The following is a 23,641-nucleotide window of genomic DNA, read 5'->3' as shown; positions in this document are numbered from 1 at the left end:
CAGCAACTCTACACTACAACCGCCGGGGTCAGGACATTTAGCTACATGTGCACAAATGAGACTAGATTAGAGGAAACTTTGAACAGCCCCCGAGGGGAAACAACACAGGGGAGGACGGGATGATGCTCAGATAAAGATGTAGCGCTGAAGACATCCAGGGAGGTGAAACCTGCTCCTGTCGCTTCAAAAACGCAGAGAATCACTTAAGGCAAATTTATTTTGGTGGAAAGGACTAACATTTCTATACACAACCTTTGACTCTGACTCTTGACTCTGAGGAAGACGCAGTATAACGAAACGTTAGCACCTTAATAAATTTGCCTAAAGTGATCTGTGTGCTCCAGGACGCTCTTTGGATCCTGCCACGAGTCCACTGTAATAAATTTGAGCTGTTTCTAGTTTTGGTCTTGTTATTGCGGGCTAACATTACTGGTTTGTTCCAGTTGATTTCTTGAGACCTTGAGTATATTGAGTAGTATTAATTTGTTATCATGCAAACCAGATTTAATACGTCGAGATTTCTGGAAAACAGCTGGAAATTATTGTTATCATGAAAAACCGTAGTAAAATAAAGTGCATGGATGTATGACTGCTTAGGGCTTCCATAGACATTTAATGCCTTGACTTAAGATCTAAATTTCTGAAAGAAGAAATCCCCTCAGTGACAGGGCCAAGAAGATGGTTCGTTATTTGACTTTACTTGGTTAAAAAAAAAGTTTTTACAAAGAGAAACAGAAAAAAGCAATCGGGAGAGATATAATTGTTTAGCAAACACAATGGAATAATTTGAGGGTACAAGGGGCACCAATGGTCTGGTTGTTGGTGTGCGCTCACCGGGTCCTCTAGGCGTCAGCCTGGGTTTGAATCTGACATGTGGCTCCTTTGCCGCTTGTCATTTCCCAATCTCTATCTCCCTGATTTCTGACTTTCCACTATCTCTAAATAAAGGCATACAAATCCCAAAAGTAAACCTTTAAAAAAATATTTTTAGGATACCAGTATCAGTATCTGCAGAAACTAAATATTAAATTACTCAGACAAGGATTAGAGTCAAATTTAACCACAAACCAAACATTTTACCTTTACAATGCTCTCATCTCTAACACGTCTTTCTACCCAGATATTCTAATAGTTCTCCACTGATTCTTTCCAGGTTTCCTAATGTTAGTTGTTTGACTCAGAATATTTTAAGTTAGAGTAAAGTTGTAAATATCGTACAAAAAGTTGTTTCCTGTTGCTCGATGACGCAGTGGCTCTGTCATTCTGTAGAAAACAAAGAATGAACGCTCAGATGCAGTTTCTGCTCTGCCTGTAAACTGCACGGAGGAGTGACGGCTGCTTTTAGCTGCAGGCCGGGTGCAGCCGGCTCGGACTGGCATGGCCGAGCTCCAAGTTTCCTCTGCTGTTGTTCACTTCCAGACAGCAGAAGAAGTGGACTCGGCTCGGTCCAGAAACAGCCACACCCTGCCGGAGCGCCTCAGAGTTTCCATCGCACAACCTGCTCCGAACCACAGAGGAAACACTTTACATACAGACTCCCTCCTGACATCACAGAGGGAGTTTGGTCAAACGGTTATACATCAACCGTGGGTGTATTTATTCCAGGGGCAGCCGAGTGCTTTCACATATGTTTGAGGATATGCTGCTAGCAAGTGTTTCTTAATGTGTTGATAAAAACAGGCTTAGGGTTAGAGCTGGGTTAATCTCCCTCCTCTTCCATAAGCTGTGTCTGATGAACTGTCATGCTGCTTCACGCTACCTGAGGCTGACCAGGTCCCAGTCTGATGACCTGTTAGCTAGCATCAGTCAGTACCAGGATTTCTCTGATAGACAGTATCTACCATGCTCTGTGTCAACTGTAGAGCTCCTGTCACTTACAGGTTCACTGTATCTAACAAGTCACACTAAAGCCGGCTGAAATCTGTCTTACTGCAGCGCTGTGAACCCAAAATGAACAGATTTGACTGAGATTTAGTCACAATAAACAGGCTGAAAGAACGACATCATGATGCAGATTCATCAGAAGTCTGAGTTCATGATTTGTCAGGTCTGTCTGACAAGATGAGATTAACAAAAATAAATCACTGTTGGGGCAGAACTTGTCTTCTGAGTTTATTTTCAGAGGGTGTTAGCATCAATCTATTCGAACGAGGGTCAGAGGAGTACACACATCAAAGAGAGCAGGCCGACTGACGGACATTTGAACACAGCCCGTTATGTAGGAGAGTACGGCCTTGTCCTTTAGTGTTGTAATCCTGTGGGAGGAAGATGCACCCTCACTAATCTACCTAGATAAGAAACATACAGAGCACAAAATACAGCTAGAGAACAGCTGTGCTGATAAGTTGATACATTTCAGCAGAAAGTTCACTGAAGGCTCTGATATATGAGGAAGGTTAAAGTTATTGGTTGATTCTGGACGATCCTGGATAAAGTAGCATCAGCATGTTAACCTGATACATGGCGCAGGGTTTCCCACACATCAACGATACCTGGGCAGGCCACCCAAGTATATTTATGGCCGCCCGAGTAAATTTCCCACCTGTTTTATCCATTTTTTCTTTATTAATGAACTTCATACACGAGAGAGTGGGGTAGAGAGAACGCGCGCGAGGACCTCACTGAGCGCACGGAATATCCCCCTTGTAAATGCACGGGCTGAGGTGCCTTGCTCATATCAAAACTAAAGTTTCTCATAGCTTCATTTTAATAAGGTGTTTGAGTCTGTGGGCATGCGTGGATAAGATAGAAGATTTTAATATAAAAATATACCCTAAAATAAATAAAAAATATGTCGCCCCCTGCCCCTCCTGCTGCTGAGATCACATCAACAGCACACATAAAAGTCCACATATTTTACTTTACACACACACACACAAACACACACTTTATATAGATCCGCTGCCGCACCACAGACGACCACATGTGCCTCTCTTTATAACAGATATAGCATCTGAAAGGGAGCAGCATGTTAATTACAGAGCATGTAAATGACACACACACACACACACAGACACACACACACACACACACACACACACACACACACACACACACACACACACACACACACACTCACGTCTCATGCTGACGATACTCTGCTCTTTATGAGAGCCTGCTGTTTGTTATATTTAGCATGAACGAGACCTGGGTGTGTTTCATGAGCTACACACAGAAAGAAAAAGATCCTGGTCAAGATGCAAACAATAATCTTAAAACATAATGTTATCATAATCTGAGTAGTCTCTTGTTGGACATCATTATATTTTAGTCCGCCAGATGTTCCAGTGTAACATTCTGATGGTCAGTGTGAGAACTGATGGTCTGTCAGGTACATTTCAAGTTAAATCTGCAGTCTGTCTGATGTTTGTTTGCAGCCGTACCGGCAGTGAAGTTACGAGGATCCTAAATCTATGAGTATCTTCATACATGGACGATCATAAACAAACACAAAATGGTCTCTGTGTGGAGTTCAGACTGAGCTCTCTTGCAGCTTCACGTAAACATTAGCTTCACTTCTTACTTTTTACTGCACAGCTAGGTATATACAACGTGTCAGGACGACACAATGAGAGCTGACGAGAAGGCAAAACAGCAGCTGTGGCCCAGTGGGCGTTTGTCTCTCAACCGGAGGGTCGGGGGTTCGATCCTCAGTTCCTGCAGCTACATGTCCGATGTGTTCTTGGGCAACACACTTAACACCAAGTTGCTCCCACTGCTTCTGTGGCGGCATGTGAATGTGTATGAATGGATGAGTTAATACTGATGGACTCTTTACTCAGCAGTCTCTACCATCAGTGTGTGAATGTGTAGGTGTGACCTGCGGTGTAAAAGTGTTGAGTAGTTAGAAGACTAAAAGTCAGGGTCCATTTATCATTTACAAGTTTGCGGTAAGCTGTATATGTGAACGCAAACAGAAAAACTTTTCCCTCCGACTTTACCCTGCCAGCCCTCTAGTACAATTTCAGCTCAAAGTCAGGGTGAGACGATGTGACGTTTCAGGAAGTTTTTCTGAGTTTTGTGTAAGCGCGGACACACCTTATGTGTAAAAAAGGTTTTCTGTGAGATGCAGGACGTGAGGCTCCGCCCCCACAGGAAACAAAGTGTTTTTATAGAGTCTCTCAGGTTCATATCATGGCAATTCCTGCTCTGTTTAATACACTCACACACATTATTGAGTTCTCTTGTTGCTTTACTGCTTCACAACACACACACACACACACACACACACACACACACACAAAGAAAAACACACACACAAACAAACACACAAAAACATGACCTCTGAAAATCTCTCCATCACCTCTGCAGCCGATTCCCTCCTCAGATCCAACCTCTACTTTCATTCCTGGAATTCCACAACTGGCTCTCTGTGGCCAACCTCCAGCTGAACCCCGCCCACCCAACACACACACATCACCCCCCCCCCCCCCCCATCCCTCCTTGTGCAGCCAAACAGCCAACTCACAAAGCTTCTTTCTGTGGACGACTCACAGCTCTGACCTACAGTTATTCTGCTTTAAGGGTCCAATATTCTCAGTTAGGACAACAACACTGTGAGACTGGAGTTGAATTTTATTTCTATTCATTTATATTTTTAAAAAATACATCTGGGGACAAATACAGAGATGGAACGACATTTTGATTATTGGCATTAATGAGCTGGTTGAGCTACTCCAGACGAACGGTTTGTGTGTGAAGGACTTGACGACATTCAATTGACTGTGACTGTTCTGTTACACGATTGGTCCATATGGCCATTAAGCCCCGCCTACCACGTGGGAGGATATTTTCCTTACTTTCTAAATGTGGACTCAGCCAACAAGAAACCACAACATGCCACTCCGCCCCCACTGCTGAGAGCTTGTTGAGTTTCTGTGTGTGTACACAGCTTCTCTTAAAGAGGATAAACAACGACTACGACCGTTGTTAAAATAATAAACTATGGAGCTTCAAGGTTTAATGTTTTTCACTTTTAACAGCATATAACTCTCTGATTCTAGCTTCTTGTCTCTCTTCCCTCTGTGACAGTGAACTGAAAATCTTTGGATGTTGACAAGAATCGATCGATCGGGTAGAGGAACGAAGCCAATGTTTAAGAGCTAAAAGCTGCAGTTCCTCCAGTGTCCACTAGAGTCTGTCTCCTGCAGTGAGTCAGTCCTCATAGAGCCCCATGTTAAAATGTCCAACTTTACAGCTGCAGTTCCTCCAGTGTCCACTAGAGTCTGTCTCCTGCAGTGAGTCAGTCCTCATAGAGCTCCATGTTAAAATAAACATGTTTACATCCTGGTACTAAAACAGTTTGGGTCTCTAGAGTTCATTTCTCTCTTCAACTGTACGGCCTGAATGTTTATACAACTCACCTGTTTACATTATATTAAGGCTTAAAGGGATGTAGAATTAGGGGGCGTGGCCTCTTTGAGTGACAGGTGGGAGCTGCTAGCTGTCTGCTAGGTGTCACCTCAGCTGGTTCAGTCCCTGACCTTTAACCTCTGGGTCTGTTTGTGCTGTTGGAGCCTTTTGGAGATTTGTTCATGTAAATATCAGACTAATAATCTGTCTCTCTCTGTGAGATTTATTGGACTAACAGACCGTCCAACAAGTCTGAGCTGCACTTTTAACAACCAGTCACATTTAAACTTTATTTAAAGAAAGGTTAGCACTAGTTAGCCGCTATTTGTGACCTCGGAGTCTGGATCTTTGTTGTCTGCAAGTCAGGTACGTTCAACAAGCTCTGTGAGCTTCTGTAGTCTGATAAATAAACAACTCTGGTCAGCTACCAGCACAAATAGAATCTTTATATGTGGAAAACACAGTGCTACTACACTAGCTACGCTGCAAATATTTGATAACTTATTGTTTTCAAATCTCTTGCTCCTCTGCAGCTCCATCATCTCATCTCTAACTTCTAATGTACAGTCTGTGTTTGTGGTCAATGGTCGACATTTTTCCCCATTTTCTGACAATCACAGGCCGATCATCAGTCATGTAATGAATCATGAAATGATCGTCAGATTAATAAACAATGAAAAGTATTGTTAGTTGGAGCCCTGATGAGGCGTATCTTTTGTTTTGGGTGAATTGTATAAACACCCTGCTGCAGCTGTAAATCCTAACAAGCACCACATGTGTATTAATCCACCGCTGAAAATAGTCCCTCACACATTTCTGCGTCACTGAGGACCCTTCACCACTCGGCTCAGCTGCTCCCCTCAGGCAGCTGCTTCAGAGGACCCTCGGCTTAAAAAGAAAACGTACAGAAACTCTTTTATTCCCTCTGCATTTTAAACAAGGCTCCATAAACACTTTAGGACAAGCTTTTACATATTTATGGAGTCTAATGGGTGTGAATGTTTTTATGTTATTCAAGCCTCTAATCAAAGGTCCTTTTCTGTCACTATGTGATGGACAATAAAGTTTTTTAATCTTGAATCTTGAATTTTAGCTAAAAACTTGAGTCCAGCTGCTGCAGCTAAAGAGTCGTCTTTTGCTTCTCATGCCATAAAACTGAGGATTTACTATTTAAAGGCTCACAGTCACATAGAATACAAAATATCAGTGAGTGTGTTTGAAAATAAATAACACACTTCCTCTGCACACACACACACACACACACACACACACACACACACACACACACACACACACACACACACACACACACACACTCATAAACACACACACACACACACACACCCATCAATGCATAAACACACACACACTGAGTACATTGAGTTTACGTCGGTCTTCACACAAGGCTTCACTTTTTCATTCTGTCTCTCCTCCCTTCATTCCCTCTCCGTCTTTCAATGACTGCAGCTTTTGCCAAATCAAACATCAACATTTGACTCAATTAAGAAGATTGAGATATTTTCTAATTAAATGAAAATTGTTTCCAATAATAAAACTAAATGCTGGATTTCTTTTTTTACATTTGGATTCATAGCACAAAAAGTAGAGTAAAGAAACTTCATAAATCAGCACATTAACATTGTTTTATTAAAGCCCCTCCCTCATGTTATAAGCAGCTGTTTCCAGTTTAATATCCTTTAAAAAGAGTTCAGACCAGGAGACATTTCTAATATCAACTAAGAAGAAGATTTATAATCTGTCAGTTTCTCCCAGTCAGTAAATATTGGTCGATACTATCGTTGAAGAATGGTTTAATTATTCCTCTCTTAACTTTAGGCGAGCTAACTTAAAGGCACAGTACGTAAATTCCTCCACCAGGGGGCTCTCAATCAAAACAATAACAAAAGATGACGTCAAAGAAGGTGAGGAATCATGAAAGTGGTTCTTTCTGCTACTCCCCGCCTCCAATTCAAACAAACTCTGAGTTGACCGTAGTCGAGACGAAATGGATGAAAGATCATCAGATTTACCACAAACACACCGACAGTGACATCATATCACATGAGCAAACAGTTAAATACTGCGAGTGGATGAAGGCAGTTCAAAAAGCAACTTGAAATTTAAGGTGGAATAGAAAAACAACAGAGGTCTGGATCATAGACTGGATATAACATAGACGTAGTCTCAGCGATCTTTGATTGGGGCGGCAGTAGCTCAGTCTGTAGGGACTGGGTTGGGAACTGGAGGGTGCCAGAGTATTGCCAGCACTGAACCCCCAGCTGTCCTGGTGCGCTCCCTGTGTAGCAGCCCACTCTGAAATCTCTCCACTAATACATGTCCACAGGTCCTGTTTGTGTGTGTGTGTGTTTCGGGCCTATGTGTGTGAGAAGCATGTCTCTCAATAACAAAGGGTAAATCAGAATTTCCCTCATGGATTTATAAAGAAGACTCACTGGTTTTCAAAGTTCTTCTGAAGTAAAAACGATGGCGGTCGCCGTATATGAAGCGCTCTCTACTCCTACCTCGTGGTAAATCTAGTAACAGGCTGATAGCTGGAGCTGAGGCGGGCCTTAAGCCTCCTGACAAACATCTACCTGTCTGTCAGTCCCATTAACCACGCTCCTTATAATGAATAACTCTTATATGAAATAAAAACGGATGAGGCCCCCCTGTACAGTGTGTGTTGATAAAGAAATGGGCTATTCAGGGAACCAGACTGTAAACATGTTTATGTCTGCTGTGAAGATGGCCGGTTTAATCTGGGTGTGAATGTGACTTCCGGGGCTTCTGCAGCCCGCCTCAAGTGGAAACCAGAGGAACTGCAGGTTGTTATGCTTCTTCACCGGCTTCATTTTTCAACACCAGAGGTTGTCCCTTGTCCAGGAAAGGGAGCAGTGACGTACAGACCCTCAAACTCAGCCTACAGACTTTAAAGATTTGAGCTCTGAACTAAAGAAACACAAAAACACCAACATGTGGTCCTCATAAGTATAGGAGTTCAGCCCTCCCTCAAGCAGAGCTCTGTGGTGTGTCTGCTGGGTGCGGAGCGGCCCGTCCCTCCCAGCTGGCCGAGCTGGGCCGGCCCAAACTGTTCAGTGGCCTAGATCTGAAGCTGCTCTCCAGGGAGGCTGATTAGAGCTCTAATGTAAACAGCAGTCTGACCACAGGGCTCCGCCACGCACTGCATCATGGGATTGACCCAGCTCCAGTCAATTACAGAGTCAGAGTCAGCTCAGCTGGACGGCCAAACAAACTCCTCGAAAGACTTGGAAGAGGAATGGGCTTTGGTGGGTTTTATTAAGGCTCTGAAGCACATGTGGAAGACCGGGCTGCAAACTCTGGGTCCCATACATCAACTTTGGTATTTTAGTATTTTAAACCTGGGCCATATTTGAAAACAGGCTAAAGCATTTTTCATACATTCACTCTGGAAAGTTATAGAACATTTCAGGCAGGCTGAGTTGGTTATTCACACCTGCACCTGACAGCTGGAGACCATTCCTATGGGGGGGGTCTCAGGTGGCAAGACATGGCCTAAAAAATGTCATAGAAGTGGTGGATAAAGCAACAGAGTCTGAAGCTATGATGTTAATTTTGTGTTTTTATATAAATATAACATCAACCAAAGAGCGGAGAAGAACATACAGAAAACATGATGAAGCAGTTTCATTACGTGCACCGAGATTGTACCAGTCGCATGGATACAGCCTATGGGTCGCAGGACATTTACGTCACCGACCCCTCCTGCTCGCTCGAAATGAATTTTCCTGAATGTTTCCTGCAGAGTGCACATATCAGCTCACCCCGACTTCGAGCAGAAACCAACCAGAGGGCATGCAGGAAAAGCTCCCCACCAAAATGTTTGGAAGTTTTCCGGAGTTTTGTGCAAGTTTGAAAGCACCACGAAGGACTAACAGGATTTTAAATGTAGATTTCATCAGCCTGCAGCAGAGAAACAGGCTGGAGTGGCTGAAACATAATCTTTGATCGAGCTTAATGTGTCGACTGAAGGTTGTAGTTTTTGTCTCTGACAGGCTCAGTTTGTTATTCTAACCCTGAACTTCCACCAGATACGTGTGCATTGCTTGTCCGCTCTGGTCCGTTTGGGTTCTGTGCACTCTCGTCCGTACGGTCATTTTTCTGAACCGTTAAAGAGAGTGTTTTATTCTTAAAATAAACCTGATGTTTTTTATTTTTTCATTTCAATTTTTATTCAGAGCAAAATTGAAACATGTTTTGCAGCTAGTCAAAGATACAAACGTTTTTCAGAAAGTAAAGAGATACAATAAAACAGGTATAAGACACAGTTGTCTAAACATTCTTATAAAATGAGTTGGTAATAGTGGTGAGACAAATAAGCATTTTGTAAAAGAAAATTCAAAGCTTGGCAAAGCCATTGTGAGTAAAAGTAATATGCCAAGATGGGTAAGTGAATAGGATTGTTGTCCTATACATATACATACATGTACATGTCCCCGCTTACATAGATAAACTTAAACCTACACACATACAAACCCACATGCCCAATCAGGCAAACTGATAAGTCAGTGAAAGAAAGTAAATAAGTTTAAAGTAAATATACTCTCACAAAAACATATACCCAAGTTTACAGTCATAGATCTTCACATACTGAGAAATGCTCAAAAAATGCTTTGAGAAACTTGTAAAAGTGATCAGTTATCAGATGAATTAAAGTAAAGTCTTAGTGAGAAAAAAAAACACTTTACAAGTCAGAGTTGCCACTTGTACCACAGAACAAATTCAAATTAACAACTTGGGACCCTTTTATTATCACCCATAGTGAGATGTATAACAGAAAAGGAAACATGAGGGGGGGGGGGGGGGGGGGTCTAGGCCTAGCTGCTTGCATGTGTTCCTGGATCAGGAAAACTTGTATTGACAACAATAAACTATGTACAATTTAGTATAGTATTATTAGTATTTAGTATTTCTAGTATTTATTTCAAAAAATAAAAAACAAAATAAAAACTAGTAAACACTTAGGGGGAAGAGGTGTATTAGATCCATATTTTGAGATTGGTTGTAGTAGGATTTAATGAGGATGTATAAGTGGTCCAAGGTGTCCAACAACTTTTAAACTTCTGTTGTTCAAGTTGTAAAATAAATGTGAGTTTCTCCATCACAAAAATATTATGGATTACATCGATCCAGTTCTCAACCGTGGGCGAGTCTGTTGACATCCATTTTCTGGTGAGAGCTTTCTTGCTTGATATCAGTAGAATATTAAACAAGTAATTTTTGGAAAAGCCCTCAATGCTGTCTGGCTGCAGACCTAGATAGAGTGTTGCAAAATTGAACGGGATCGGCACTTTGAGCACCTTTTCCATAACGTTTTTAACTTGATCCAGTAATTCTGGAGCAAAGGGCATTGCCAGAATATATGGTAATGGTTTGGGTTTTTTTCCCCACAAGACCTCCAACAGGATGTGTTTTTATTAACAAAATGATTTTGTGCAGGACAGGACAGATGTACTTTTCCATTGTTGTTTGTGGAGTTTCTCCCATACTTCAGAATGTAAAGTAAGATTTCCTTCCTTTTCCCATTTTTCCTTTACATAAGTTGTGTCGCCCCCATCTAGCTCATTTAGACCATTGTACAACTTAGAGATGTTTCTAAGGCCTGGATCTGAGTCGTATGCATAAACCTGATGTTTTAATGTTGTTGAGGTGTGTGACTTTCCGTCCCGTTTGTTCTTTTCTGTGCTAAATTGATGCAGCGGGCTCTGGCATCCGGCTAAAATAGCAGCTCTGCGTATCTGCTGCGCACACACATTGAAAAAAGTGCAAACCTATCACCTCGACGGACCGGACACGCATCTGGTGGAAGTTGACCGTAAGTGTCTGACAACATTACAGATTTTTGAAAGTTTCCTCTCACAGACCTTGTCAGCGGTGAGCTCTCGGATCTTGATGATCTGCACTCTGAACTTCATGAGCAGCGCCTCCAGGACCAAACACTTCTCCTTCCAGTCCTCCTGACTCATGGCCTCCTCCCCCTCCGCCATGCTGCCCTCTGAAAACACACACAAACAACACACACACAGATCAGTGAGAAACAGAGTGTGTGTACATGATAATACTATCACTCTGCTGCCTCTTTCCTGTGAGAAGATATTTTTTAATTTCTTTCTCCACAGGAGGTCAGAGGTCAGGGTCAGAGGGAGATGACTAGACATGAAACCAGTGCAATTAATCGAGCTTCAGTTATCTTGTTGATGTTGTCTTCCCACGATCGTGAAAAGAAGATCATCGAGATTAAACGATTACTGTGCCGCACGACGTGTTGTGATCTTTTGTCCACAGGTTTTGTCATGTGTGTTTGTTTGGGGACTGGAAAAAGTGTAAAAGTGTTTCACATCTTGTCTTCTTTTTAATCACAAATTCACACACTGTCCAAATTGAACAAATACTTCTGAACGTTTCTCTTTTGAAGTTAAAAACATCAATATATTTCTTTTAAAGCTTTGGTACTCTTTCATACTATTGGTCATAAAAAATAAAGGTTATTGTATCTAAAATCTTGACCACCTTGTTTCCAACATGAGTTATTATTTTCCTTTAATGTAGGACACAAAGTCTTCTGTCCTCTGTCAGCGTCATTCCTCAGTGATGATGAGAGGATGTGGTTTTTGGAAAACATTAAAAGGCCGTTTAACTCTCTGATCCCTGACTCGGACTTTCTCTTTGTCTCTCTCACTTCCTGTTGAATGAATCAGAGTAAAGAGAGAGAGAGAGAGAGAGCGGGGGAGAGAGAGAGCGAGAGAGAGAGAGAGAGAGAGAGAGAGAGAGAGAGAGAGAGAGGGGGGGGGAGAGAGAGAGAGAGAGTCTGCTGTCTGACTGTTTCTCTGTGTTACTGAACCATTCATTTCCATTTAAAGCTCAGAGATCCCCATAAATCACAGAAACAGTATTTACAGTAAAACGATTCAACATGAGGAGATCTTCCCCTCCTAGCTTTGAGGTGAGCTAGTAAACATTCATAAACTAATAACACAGGTCCGCTGGAAAGCTGTGCAACCCGGAGCTGCAGGGCAGAAGCAGTGCCGACCCATTTGGGCCACTATCTAATAAATACTCTAAAAAACAAAATGCTAAATCAAACAACTAACTAAGTTAACTAAAGCTTAGCCGCTAGATTGAAAAGATCTGACTACCGCCTGCAACCTCCAAATAACTCCCTAAATACTATAAACTCACAACTCTAAAATCGACTCTAAAGGAATCTATGCTAACAATCCAACTATCACTAAAGCTAACAATCGAGCAATTCTCTCAATCCGCTCGACTCCCACAGTTTGCCGAGTCGGGTGATGAAAGACTGCACAACATACGTCAGCCGATAGAAAAATTCAGTTGCAGTATCCGGTTTCAACCTGTAGAGGGCAGTCACTATACACATTTCTAACACAATATTTCAAATTTCATTTCTTTGTACTCAAATATCGAGATTTGGACCTGAATTGATCCACAACACTTCTCATATATATACTCATATATATATACTCATATATAGAGGTTTACAGCTGGAAGTGGTCTTGGGGTTTAGTTACTCTGTAATTATCAGCTGTATTTGAAGCGTTTCATTATTCCTAACAAGTCTGAAACATGCTGTACCTCCAGCTGTAAGATCTTTAAGTAGCTCAAATCAATCCAGAGCTAGAGCTGCAGAAGTTATCATATGAGCGTCCTAAACAAAGTCTGAAATAATCGCAATGTAAAAAGAGGAATTACTATATTTCTCATTCAGCATGTGAACATTTCACCTTTTGGAAGGAGACGTGTATGATATTCTGATGCTGTCAGATGAAGGTCAAGCTAATTTTGTGCTGAAAAGAAAACACATTTTTGGATTCATTTGGCTCTGAATTACATCTTACAAACATGTTGTGAAAACATTGCAGCAGATAGGCACAAGAAACTGTTAGTAAGAGTTAATATGCAGACTTTTAGATTTGTTTATTTACTGCACTTCATTTTGGCATTGAAATATTGAACAATTGAACCACATTGTGTTCGCTTCTTTTTACGCTTTGGTTCGTTTTTGCTGTATAAATCACAGAAAGAGAAGATATCGCAGATGTAGTTTCTTTTCCCACAGTATCGTCAGAGGCACTGCTTGTCAACAGGCAAGGCAGGCAACTGCTTGGGGCCCCAGACCAGTAGGGGGGGCCCCTGAGGGCTCAAAAACTTTAAACCAGGGCAGCGGCCCAAAATAGGCAAATTTTGCAACCTAAGTGGACCGCATCAGTGAATGTCAACACAGAAAAATGAAGGAGAATCATCCATAAGAGAGAAAAAGGAAACAGGAAAAAAAAGCTGGTCGCCCCCCCCCCAAAATTTTTTTACTATAGGGCCCCAACAGACTCTAGAATCGCCACTGAGTATCGTGAATCCAGAGCTACCCTGTTTAAAAATATATATATATTTTCAGTCACAAAAGACTATTCATACATGGAGTAAGTGTCAGTAAAGCCTTCATTAGGTGTGCTTTGACCTACTTTATTGTATCGCCAAACCTGTGGTGTATTTTTCTTATGTGTGAAAGTATAAAGTTTGAGACATAAATAGCATCAATTTTTGGTCTCTACATGTCAGAGTTTAAAGACAATTAAACACATCACTGCTCGTGTTATATGTGTGTTTTGGCATTTAAGGTCTCATATCAAGGATGAAGCTCTTAGGAAAATCTTATTATAACACAGCGAGCAAAAGACACAAATAGCATCTCTTAATAAAGGGGATTTTAATGGGAAACAAGGGCATTACAACAGTTTATCTTACGAATATAACCAAAAATACATAAAACATCGCTTTATTATAAACTAACCACTTAAACTACAGCCGCGTTAATTAGACTTTCCGCTGTTTCCTTTTTTAATTAAAAACGCGTTTTTTTATCAACGTTTCTCGACTCACCTTTAAGAATATTTAACGGAGAGAAACTACGGAAGCCCCTTCACGCCATGTTGCCTCCCGCGTCCATTAAAGTATTTTAAAATATCCAAAGTAAAAAGAGAAAACTGTGAATTTTATGTCTCTCTCCAAGAATTTCATTTCAGCTTTCGGGCAAAAGTTGGAGACTGGCTTGTTTTAGAGGGCGTGGCTTACTCACAACACGTCCAATCACAGGTTAGAAAGACAATGCTCTGTGTTTGATTGACGGATAAGGAGAGCCAATCAGAAGAAGGAGCGCTGTTTTATGGACCGAGGGCGAGCGGAGACGATTTGTAGGAAGTGACGTACAACATGTGCAGCATGGACCTTTGGTGAGTCAAGTATGCGAGAATAACACAGGAAACGGAAGTAGTGTGGCTTCAAATTAAAGTCATAAGTAGATTTTTATGTGTGAAATTCATACATTAAACCTTTATTTAAAGAGGACATATGTATAATGTATTTATGGCTGGATCGGATTAAAATGACTCAAAATGAGCCTCAAAGTCAGTAAAGTAGCTGTCATGTTCTCTGTGTTGTTCTCCGATGTGCAGACGCAGACTCGACTGCGCGTCCCTTTTTATATTTTCTTTTTCTCAAGTCCCCCTGTTTGTAAACTGAGCTTCATGATAACATAAAGCTATGCATGTGTTGTATGACAACGTTACAAGAGATAATCGTGCTTAGGCCCGGCACAGATTTCCAGTGTGATCGCACTCTAAGATTAGGGCCCCTTTAGGGAGGTTTCCTTCTGTCACTGCTGTGGTATTAAGTGTACCAGCCTACTACTGGCCTGGGGCCTCAAGCAGTTGCCTACCTTGCCTGTTGACAAGCAGCGACTCTGTCGATGACGATAATGAGGATGTCTTTGATGTCAAGGAAACATACAAACACAATACAAAATACATGACTTTAAAATGACTTTAAAAGCCATAAAATAAAAAAATAAATCAGCAAAAACACGTCAGTCGTCAACAACAAAATATAATTGGCAGAATAGATCGTAGCAACGTGATGTTGGACAAATGATGTTTAGTATGGGCTTAATAAAGACTTGACAGTGTGAACGTTTTTCTTTAGTCATTCAATGAATTATAGTTTAGATGTATTTATATTTTTTAATTAGTCTTTAGTAAGAATTCAGAGTTTATTTTATTCTGAAGAGTAAAAACCGGAAGTGCTAGCTTGTTTTCTGTTGACTCTCCGCTCAGCTAGCCTCCATCTGAATCAGGTAAACACATGCTGAACTGAGGGGAATGTTACTTTTATTAAACCTTACGCTTTTATTGAACTGCTCGGCTCTTTGTGAACTCTGTTGTTATTCGCTTCGTAAGTTTCTTTGTCTGTGTCGCATTTTAACTGTGAACGTAGAGTCAGTGTCAGGGAGCTAGCTTTAGTTAGCATAGCTCAAACAGTAACATAAAGTACCTGTGTGTGTGTCAGTTTGATTTACATGAAGAATAAACTCTTCTGAAAACACCTGCATATTCTTTCATTAAAATATATTTAGAGCCTGTTTTCGAAAGGTGTGAGAGCCTGAAGTCCCCCAGTTAGTTTTCTCACAGTTTAAAATAAGTTGTAAACATTATTTTGTGTTGAATAATCGACCTGTTGTTTCTCTGTCTCAGGGCGGAGAGAGTCATGGTGGTGAAGAAGAAAACACCCAAAGTGGAGGCTGTGGTTTTGGATGAACAGAAGCTACACCTGCTGATAGGTAATTATGTGTTCACACTACAGATGAGAGTAATAACATAAGAACAATAAAGCTGGTGCTCCACAAAAGATGGAAAGTCGCTTTTCCACAAAAGAGCATTTTGACTTTGAAGTACCAGGAACTACTTCTGATTCTGAAGTCTGATGCTGCATTCAGGTGCTCCTCCGAGAATTTGGTGCCCGACTTGCTGACTTGATGCCATAATCATTATCACAAGGGGCAAAATATGTTTTGTTAATATTAACATACTTTTTTATTAATTCACGTATTGCACATCAACTTTCTGCTGAAATATATCTTGTGACAGAGACGTTCACACATCATCTTCGTAGCATCCACGCTGCTTGTTGCTGTTGTTACAACATTCAAACGAACTGAAATGACATGAACACGCTGAAGTCGGAAGAATGACTTCCCAGCTGGTAAACTTTGAACACCCGAGCAGCACACAAATGCAGCATTAGACCCCGAGCCCTGCAGTGGTAACACACAAGTTTTTTTTTCAATAGTTCTTCTTTGCTTTGGGAACATTTGTGCAGGGAAAATGCAGGTGTGGATGTGTTTCAGTTCAGGTGGGTTTATGCTACATACTAGATATTTAGCTGTTTGTGATGTCTTCCAGCGTCCCTCTCTGTGGACGGAGGAGAGGATGGAGTCCGGCAGGTTGCGCGGACCCTGCAGTCCTGTTTGGAGCTGACAGACCCCGTGCAGCAGATCCAGCTGGTTAAAAAGGTTAGTTTGGGGGGAACTGAAGGATTAGATAAAAGAAATGACAATAATTGGTTATTAATAATATTATACTCCACCCTGTACCAGGCAGGGAGCCAGCTGGAGGATCTGAGTGAAGAAGAGCCTGATGGAGCTCTGCTGGAGGCCTGTCTGCACACCCTTTGTCTGGTCTACACGTCCCTGCAGGCCAAGAACCCCCTACGACGAGCCATAGCCAGGTACGTCACTCTGTCTGAAGATTTTTCTTTAGGATACAAAATCAAACATTTACACTGATACCTTTCACTCCAGCATTTATAGCCTGAGCTCATTTTAAGTGCCTTTAAAATACATCAATTAAGAGTGTATGTTTTTTCAAAGCACTCATGCGGGACCGAACTGTACGCTTTCAAATGTATTTCTTGTCTCATGTTGGTCTGATGAAGAGCACATTTATAATTTTCAGTGCTCCGTGCCTTACTAACGGTGTAAATAGTAAATGGACTTGAGCTTGTATATTTCTTTTCTAGTCTTCTGACTACTCAAAGCTCTGTCACACCGCAGGTCACACCTACACATTCACACACTGATGGCTGCAGAGTAAAGAGTCCATCACTTCTTGCCTATCCATTCACACACATTTACACGCCGCTGACATAGCAGCGACATCAACATGGGGTTAATTATCTTGCCCAAGGACAGATCAACATATTGCTGCAGGAACTGGGGATCGAACCCTCGACCTTCAGGTCAGCAGGGAGCAATTTAAGGGTGTGTGTTCGGGGCTATGTCACTGCAATGTGTGTTTACCCTTAAACACTGAATGATGACCTCTTGTTTGTGTTATAAAGAAACAAATATATAGAAATGAATCAAATATTTAAAAAATGAACATTTTAAAAATACATACAAGGATGAACTAATAAGTATGAAAGTCAAGATTTTTAAAAACTTTTTTTGAAAAAACACAATCAAGCTGGTTTTGAATTGATTTTTTTCTTCACTGTTGGCAGCTGCTGTCCTAAATATAACCCTGATTCTTCTAAAGGGCTAAAAGTCAACTTTATGGGGCGCTGGATGGCCAAGCAGTTATGTTGCGCGCCCCATGTGCAGAGGCTGTAGTCCTCTTACTTCGGCCCTTTGCTGCATGCCGTCCCCCTCTCTCTCCTCGTTTCTTGTCTCTCATCAGCTGTCCTGTCTAATAAAGGCAGACATTACCTTTCCAAAAAAACACAAAGAAACTCTTGAACCATAAAGCCCACGCTAACACTTCACACACAGTTAACTTCATAGTGAGGAGCATCTTTTTACCTGTTTGGTCTGTTTGAATGCAGCCACTGAGAAGTAAAAAGTGTCTGTGTTTGTTTCCTCAGCGCGTTAGGATCAGTTCCAGCCTGGCTTCAGGAGCGTGCTGTAAACAGTTTGTGTGTCTGTTTGTCCGACTGTCTTTCCAACATAACGTCAGACCGACATCCTCACATCGTGGACACCATCACCTCCTGTCTGGACGGCTTCATTATCGGTGAGTCAGCGATCGTCTCTCTGCAGAATTAAACTGAACAAAAGTTGCAACAATTCTGTTATCAAGAAAAATTACATTTCTTCCAAAACGCTGCAGGTGAGAGATGCATCAACGAACTGCTTCCTGAAGGTGAGTGTCAAACTTCGATTATTATTTTGAAATGTTTTATTTTTAAGAAACCTCCTGTTGACTGTCTTCTCCTCTGTTTAGTGCTGCAGTTTCTTCACAAAGGATTGAATGAATACCTTCATCAGAACAGGTACAGAGGTTTATTATTCACTGTATGCTGTTCTGATTATTTCACATCTGTTTGCAGACTTATACATGACAATATTTAGAGCTCTCCAATCAAAAAGAGTCTGCCAGAGTCGTCCGTATTTTTGCTTATTGTGATTGTCGTGTTTTCGGAGTAGTTTTTAATTCCAAAACAAAATATGCATCACTGTGCCTGTTATAAAATGCCATAAAAACAGTCTTAGCTTTGTTTTCATCACACAATCTGCTGAAAGTTGTTGACAGTGTGTATAATGCTTCTCTGTCGCCCCCTGCTGTCCTTCCAGCGGTCTAGCAGGACGTCACATAGCACAGGCTCAGCTCATGCACTCGTGTCTGGCTGCAGTAAAGACCTCCATGCTGGTCATCCAGAGATCTCAGGAGAGCATCAGTGACGCCCTGCAGGCTGAACAGAGTCACTGCATGCTGGAGGACACGCTGAGCGGCCTGCTGGGCTGCTACACACACATCCTGACTGACGGTAAGAAACAGCACTCACACCTGGAATATACACCGACACAGAAGGAATGAGGGACATTCATGATTAACCACAAACACCTGTTTCTGCTCACCTGTGTGTAGAGGAGTTCATCCAGTCAGTGCAGAGCACGGCCGGCATGGCTGTGGTGTTACTGATCCGGTCTGTGATGGGCTGTGGAGATGACGTTGCTTCTGTGGTGAGTGGAGAACGAAAACAATAAAAAAATAATACAAAGTGTATCAAGCAGAGGGCTGGAGTCATTCTTTAAAATATTCTGCTTCACTCTTGTTTTTGTTTCTGTGTGTCAGGTGAGCAGTTTGCTTCGTAGCTCAGCTCAGGGTTTAGACTCCGCCCCTCAGTGGTTGAAGCTCAGGTGTGAGGGTCTGTGTGCCCGTGGTCGCCCTCCAGGCGTCTCTCTGTACCTGTGTCACGGCGCTCTGGCCATGCTGAGCTGGAGGGGCTCTCTGCCGGGGCCACAGTGGGAGCAGCTGCTGCTGCTGGTCCCCAACACACTGCTGGCTCTGGATGTCAGGTGGGTCTGCTAAACTCTTCCACATTCAGTCCTTCAGGATAGTCATCAGCAGCCTGACCCAACAGCTGTTCTGTATAAGTTCGCACTTAACTTAGTTTGTTAACCACAGAAATGGAGGTTCATCTTACTTTTCCTAATTCTCCAATTTAACCCTAAACAATCACCATGGCAATGTGTTTTACAAAGGACTGGGTAAGATTTAAGTTGTAACTTCTGCTTACATTGGACCTATGTCAACTGGTGCAGCACTTTAAATGTCTGTCAAGCTAGGCTATATCTGAACGCCAAGCTGGTGCGACTCAGTGCTGCTTATCTTAGAGGGAGGCAGATTATTCAAACTTTCTTTAAACAGGAATACTCCTGCAGTACAGCTTAAACTCATGCAAACATTTATCTAAAGGTAAACTTCTTTTTTGAACAGTATAAAAGAGTCCAGTACAGCCATGGTGGTGGCTCGGGTCCTGACCCTGTGGAGCAGTGCGGCCCTTGACTGCCTGCAGAGGGAGCTACAGCCCTGCCCCCCCTTCCTCCAGCAATCCCTCAGCGGAGGCTCGGAGCTGCAGCGACACCTGCTGGAGCACATCTACGCCCACTGGGAGCACCCGCTGGACGGAGTCCGCCACCAGACCCGCTCTCTGTTCAAAAACCTTCTCATACTGCACCAGCACGCCACCCCCTCCATGTCTGACCCTGGCAAGGACCCATATGTCAGCCAGCTCACACACAGCCTGCTGGGGCTGGAGTGGCACATGAGGGGGAAGTACGGCTCGCTGGGCTGCCTGGTGGAACTGTACGGGGCGAGGTACCTGCTGGAGACCAACCACCAGTTGCCCTCCTGTCTGCTGGGCCTGATGGGGGATCAGACTCTGGCTCCGTACGCAAGCGACTTGCTGGAGCGCCTGTTTGTCAGCCACAAGGCCCAGCTCGCCTCTGATGCTGCAGAGGAGGGCTGGATGCAGTGCTGGCACCACACCTGGGTGACCCCCCTGCTTCAGGTGCTGTGCCGGGCCAAGCTGGACCAGACCACCTACATCCTGGACTACTTCCTGCCCAAGCTGCTCCGCTGCAGCCCCTCCAGTCTGGGTCACATGGTGCAGGCTCTGCAGGAAATGCCCCCCAGCAGCGCAGGTGACCACAGAGATCACAAACACATTCACATCACATCTTCTTCCTTCCCCGTTGTTCTTTAAATTTATTAGCAGATTTTTAAAACTCATTATGAGTTAGGTAAAAATCGAATGATATTGATACCTGCGTCGTCACCATGACAACAGAAATCGAAGTCCTGGGGCGCCAGTGGACCAGCGGTTCTTGCTACTCTTATGATTTAAAATTTGACAGAAGATCTGTATTCTTTTTTTTTTTTTTTTTAAGATTCTGTACTTTTTTATTTATTATTTTGATCTTTTTTTTTTTAAGATTTATTTTTGGGCTTTTTTTGCCTTTTAATGTAGAGATAGGACAGTGGATAGAGCTGGAAATCAGGGAGAGAGAGAGTGGGGAATGACATGCTGATTGTATCGTCTTAAGATATGGTCTCCAAAAGTTTGAAGTACCGACATTTTGAAAAGCCTCCCTCACTTCTGTTGTGGAATGATTGCTGAAAATCAAAACCTTCCTCTAGGTTCCTTTTCATTTTCTTTAACACAGTTGTTCTTGTCAGCTCCCTCAGGCAGCAGGGGGGCTCTGGGGGCTCTGATGACGTGTCTGCGGGCGGCCAGAGCCCAGGGTGTGGTTCCTCCCACAGAGGAGGGTCTGTGGGGAGGACTGGTGCCCCTCCCCCTGCTCCAACAAGCTCTCATACACAAGCATGACCAAGTGAGTATCATCTGGTGTATATGAGTGGTTTTTCAGGAGAAGTGATCAGTTCATTTAAGGACGCTCCTCCCCATGTCACACACACAAGCTGTACGGATAAAATGAGAAAAAAACAAACAACCTGTTCAGTACTTCAAACTGTGCTGTTGAACCGCCTTCAATCACAGCAGGAGAGATGAGTTTCCAGCGACAGCCTGACATGAAATTCTGTTTTGATCATTGTAGTTTGCTCTGTTATGAATTTCTTATTATTAAATATATTCTATGGGCTCTGGTTTGTTCCTAAAAGTTCAAGAGGTTAGTACGAGCATCAGTTTTTTTTTAAACTAGCTGTAACTACATGTTGTATTTAGTGTTTTTAGGATTTTCTCTTTTTGATATTTCATGTATTTACATGTCTTTGACCCTCCTGTTCAGGTGAGGATGGACGCTCTGGGTTTAGTGTGCGAGTGCCACCGCAGCACTGAAGTTCTCACCTCACAGGAAATGGACCTGATCCGCCACTTCCTGCCGCCGAATCTGAACAGTCAGTCACCGGGCATCAGACAGCAGACGGTCAGCCTGCTGAAAAAGGTCAGATGTTCACCTCTTAACCTGTCTTAACTATCTCTGGAGTCATGATTTGATTTGATCACATTCAAACTGTCACGACTCCAGCTGCTGTGTAGGATGAAGGACAGCACTGTGCTGCTGCAGAAGAGACGGATACAGGAGAGGGATGAGCAGCAGAGACACGCAGACCAACACACACTGCACCTCTACAAGGTAAAACACACACAACGATGCAGAGGTCAACTTACAACTTCCAGCTCTCATAAACACCAGCATGACAAGAACTTGTGAAGACTCTTTGATTCAAGTTAAACTTTGGTCTGTCATGGTTCTTTCACACCAGACTCTGAAAACTTCAGGATGAGCAGCACGTCTGATCACAAACAAACAAATATTTCAGTCTGACTTTAGTCAGAATATTTCCTGCCAGCCCCCTGATACAATTTTGCCGTGAAGTAATAGTGCGCTTATGTATGTAGATATTCCGGCAAAATTCACCATGGGTGAGCTGGAGGAGGTGGTGACATGATAACAGACTAAAAGACAGAATGAGGAAATGAAACTGTGGTTCTGGCTCTGTAAGAGGGAGGAGACAGAGAGAAACTCGGAGTTCATTGAAGAAAACCTGCACCTGACTAGGTTAGGTTCAAAGACTCAGTTACCATAGTAACAGACTCAGAGCTAAAGTTACCTCTCTTCCTCGGGTTTGAATAAACTCCCTAACTGAAACAGAGTATTCAGAGTATCCCTCATACTGTGTGTGTGTGTGTGTGTGTGTGTGTGTGTGTGTGTGTGTGTGTGTGTGTGTGTGTGTGTGTGTGTGTGTGTGTGTGTGTGTGTGTGTGTGTGTGTGTGTGTGTGTGTGTGTGTGTGTGTGTGTGTGTGTGTGTGTGTGTCTGTGTCTGTGTCTGTGTCTGTGTGTCTGTCTGTGTCTGTGTCGTAGGAGTTCCTGTGCTGGCTGTGCGTGAGTCTGTTGGACGTTTTGCTTCCTGGAGCGTCCTTCTCTAAATGCCTGATGTCTCTGCACGTGCTGTGTCAGCTGGGACAGATCTTCACCTTCAGCACAGGTACACCCAACAATCAACAACAATTTGACGAGCAGAGGGTTCCAGTTGAACACGCCAGGGGCTGAGTACGGGGCTCCTGCTCTACAGACTGAGCCAAACCAGCACACAGAACAAGGAAATTAGATTTTAAACATAAAAATACTATTATGTCCAAAGATCAGCCTGCAGATTGTATGTTTGCCTTCTTAAATCCAGACCTGATTTAATAATAAATAAAGTCTTCATCAATAACAAGTCCGCAAGGAGGCACATGTTCATGTTTCAGTGGAGGGCTGGAGAAGGAAATGTCATTCACAGTAAATCTCATCTATTTAAACTACATTGGATGAACTGTGTTGGACTAACGGTAGTTGTTGGAGATTAAGCAGGAAAACTATCTAATACTGGATGTCACTATCCATCCCGTCTCTTCTCTCTGATGCTTCAGCGGGCTTGTTGTCTTCTCCGCCTCTCTGTTCTCTTCAGGCGCTGATGTGTTCGCCCTTGGTGAAGTGGTGACCTCTGCACATGCTCAAAACGTCCTCTACTGTGTCGCCAGCAACTTCTTGGAAGTCAAACAACTTGCCTCAACATTACTGCGGCAACTGCCACCGTCTGCTGTGGGACTTCAGGTAACCATGAGGACCAGATTAAGCGACTGACTTAACCCCCTTTCCCCATTTTATTT

General features: G+C 42.8%; 2 protein-coding genes across 4 annotated transcripts in view; one reads left to right on the top strand and one right to left on the bottom strand.

The window, feature by feature from the left end:
* The window catches only part of plekhh2 (pleckstrin homology domain containing, family H (with MyTH4 domain) member 2), a 34,553-nt gene extending 20,108 nt beyond the window's left edge, over positions 1-14,445 (bottom strand). The window contains exons 1-4 of one of the 3 annotated variants that reach the window (XM_061040696.1): positions 14,290-14,445; positions 13,137-13,199; positions 11,902-12,073; positions 11,256-11,386 (exon numbers count right to left, since the gene is read on the bottom strand). In XM_061040696.1, coding sequence (XP_060896679.1) covers positions 11,256-11,386; positions 11,902-12,013 — 243 coding nt within the window. In that variant the 5' untranslated portion in view covers positions 12,014-12,073; positions 13,137-13,199; positions 14,290-14,445. The remainder of the gene's footprint in view (positions 1-11,255; positions 11,387-11,901; positions 12,074-13,136; positions 13,200-14,289) is intronic. The other 2 variants (XM_061040697.1, XM_061040698.1) reach the window with 2 other exon arrangements.
* A 1,072-nt stretch (positions 14,446-15,517) lies between these two features.
* thada (THADA armadillo repeat containing) overlaps positions 15,518-23,641 on the top strand; it is an 81,749-nt gene continuing 73,625 nt past the window's right edge. The window contains exons 1-16 of the mRNA XM_061040695.1: positions 15,518-15,538; positions 15,936-16,021; positions 16,644-16,753; positions 16,838-16,968; positions 18,103-18,251; positions 18,348-18,380; positions 18,462-18,510; positions 18,812-19,005; positions 19,107-19,201; positions 19,314-19,537; positions 19,959-20,665; positions 21,201-21,355; positions 21,773-21,928; positions 22,013-22,120; positions 22,851-22,974; positions 23,440-23,585. Of these exons, the coding sequence (XP_060896678.1) occupies positions 15,949-16,021; positions 16,644-16,753; positions 16,838-16,968; positions 18,103-18,251; positions 18,348-18,380; positions 18,462-18,510; positions 18,812-19,005; positions 19,107-19,201; positions 19,314-19,537; positions 19,959-20,665; positions 21,201-21,355; positions 21,773-21,928; positions 22,013-22,120; positions 22,851-22,974; positions 23,440-23,585 (2,454 nt within the window). The 5' untranslated portion in view covers positions 15,518-15,538; positions 15,936-15,948. The remainder of the gene's footprint in view (positions 15,539-15,935; positions 16,022-16,643; positions 16,754-16,837; positions 16,969-18,102; positions 18,252-18,347; positions 18,381-18,461; positions 18,511-18,811; positions 19,006-19,106; positions 19,202-19,313; positions 19,538-19,958; positions 20,666-21,200; positions 21,356-21,772; positions 21,929-22,012; positions 22,121-22,850; positions 22,975-23,439; positions 23,586-23,641) is intronic.

This window comes from Labrus mixtus, chromosome 6, assembly GCF_963584025.1.
Source record: "Labrus mixtus chromosome 6, fLabMix1.1, whole genome shotgun sequence".
In the NCBI taxonomy this organism is placed as follows: Eukaryota; Metazoa; Chordata; class Actinopteri; order Labriformes; family Labridae; genus Labrus; species Labrus mixtus.
Note: the sequence above shows the minus strand (reverse complement) of the source record. Positions and strands in the feature narration are given on the sequence as shown.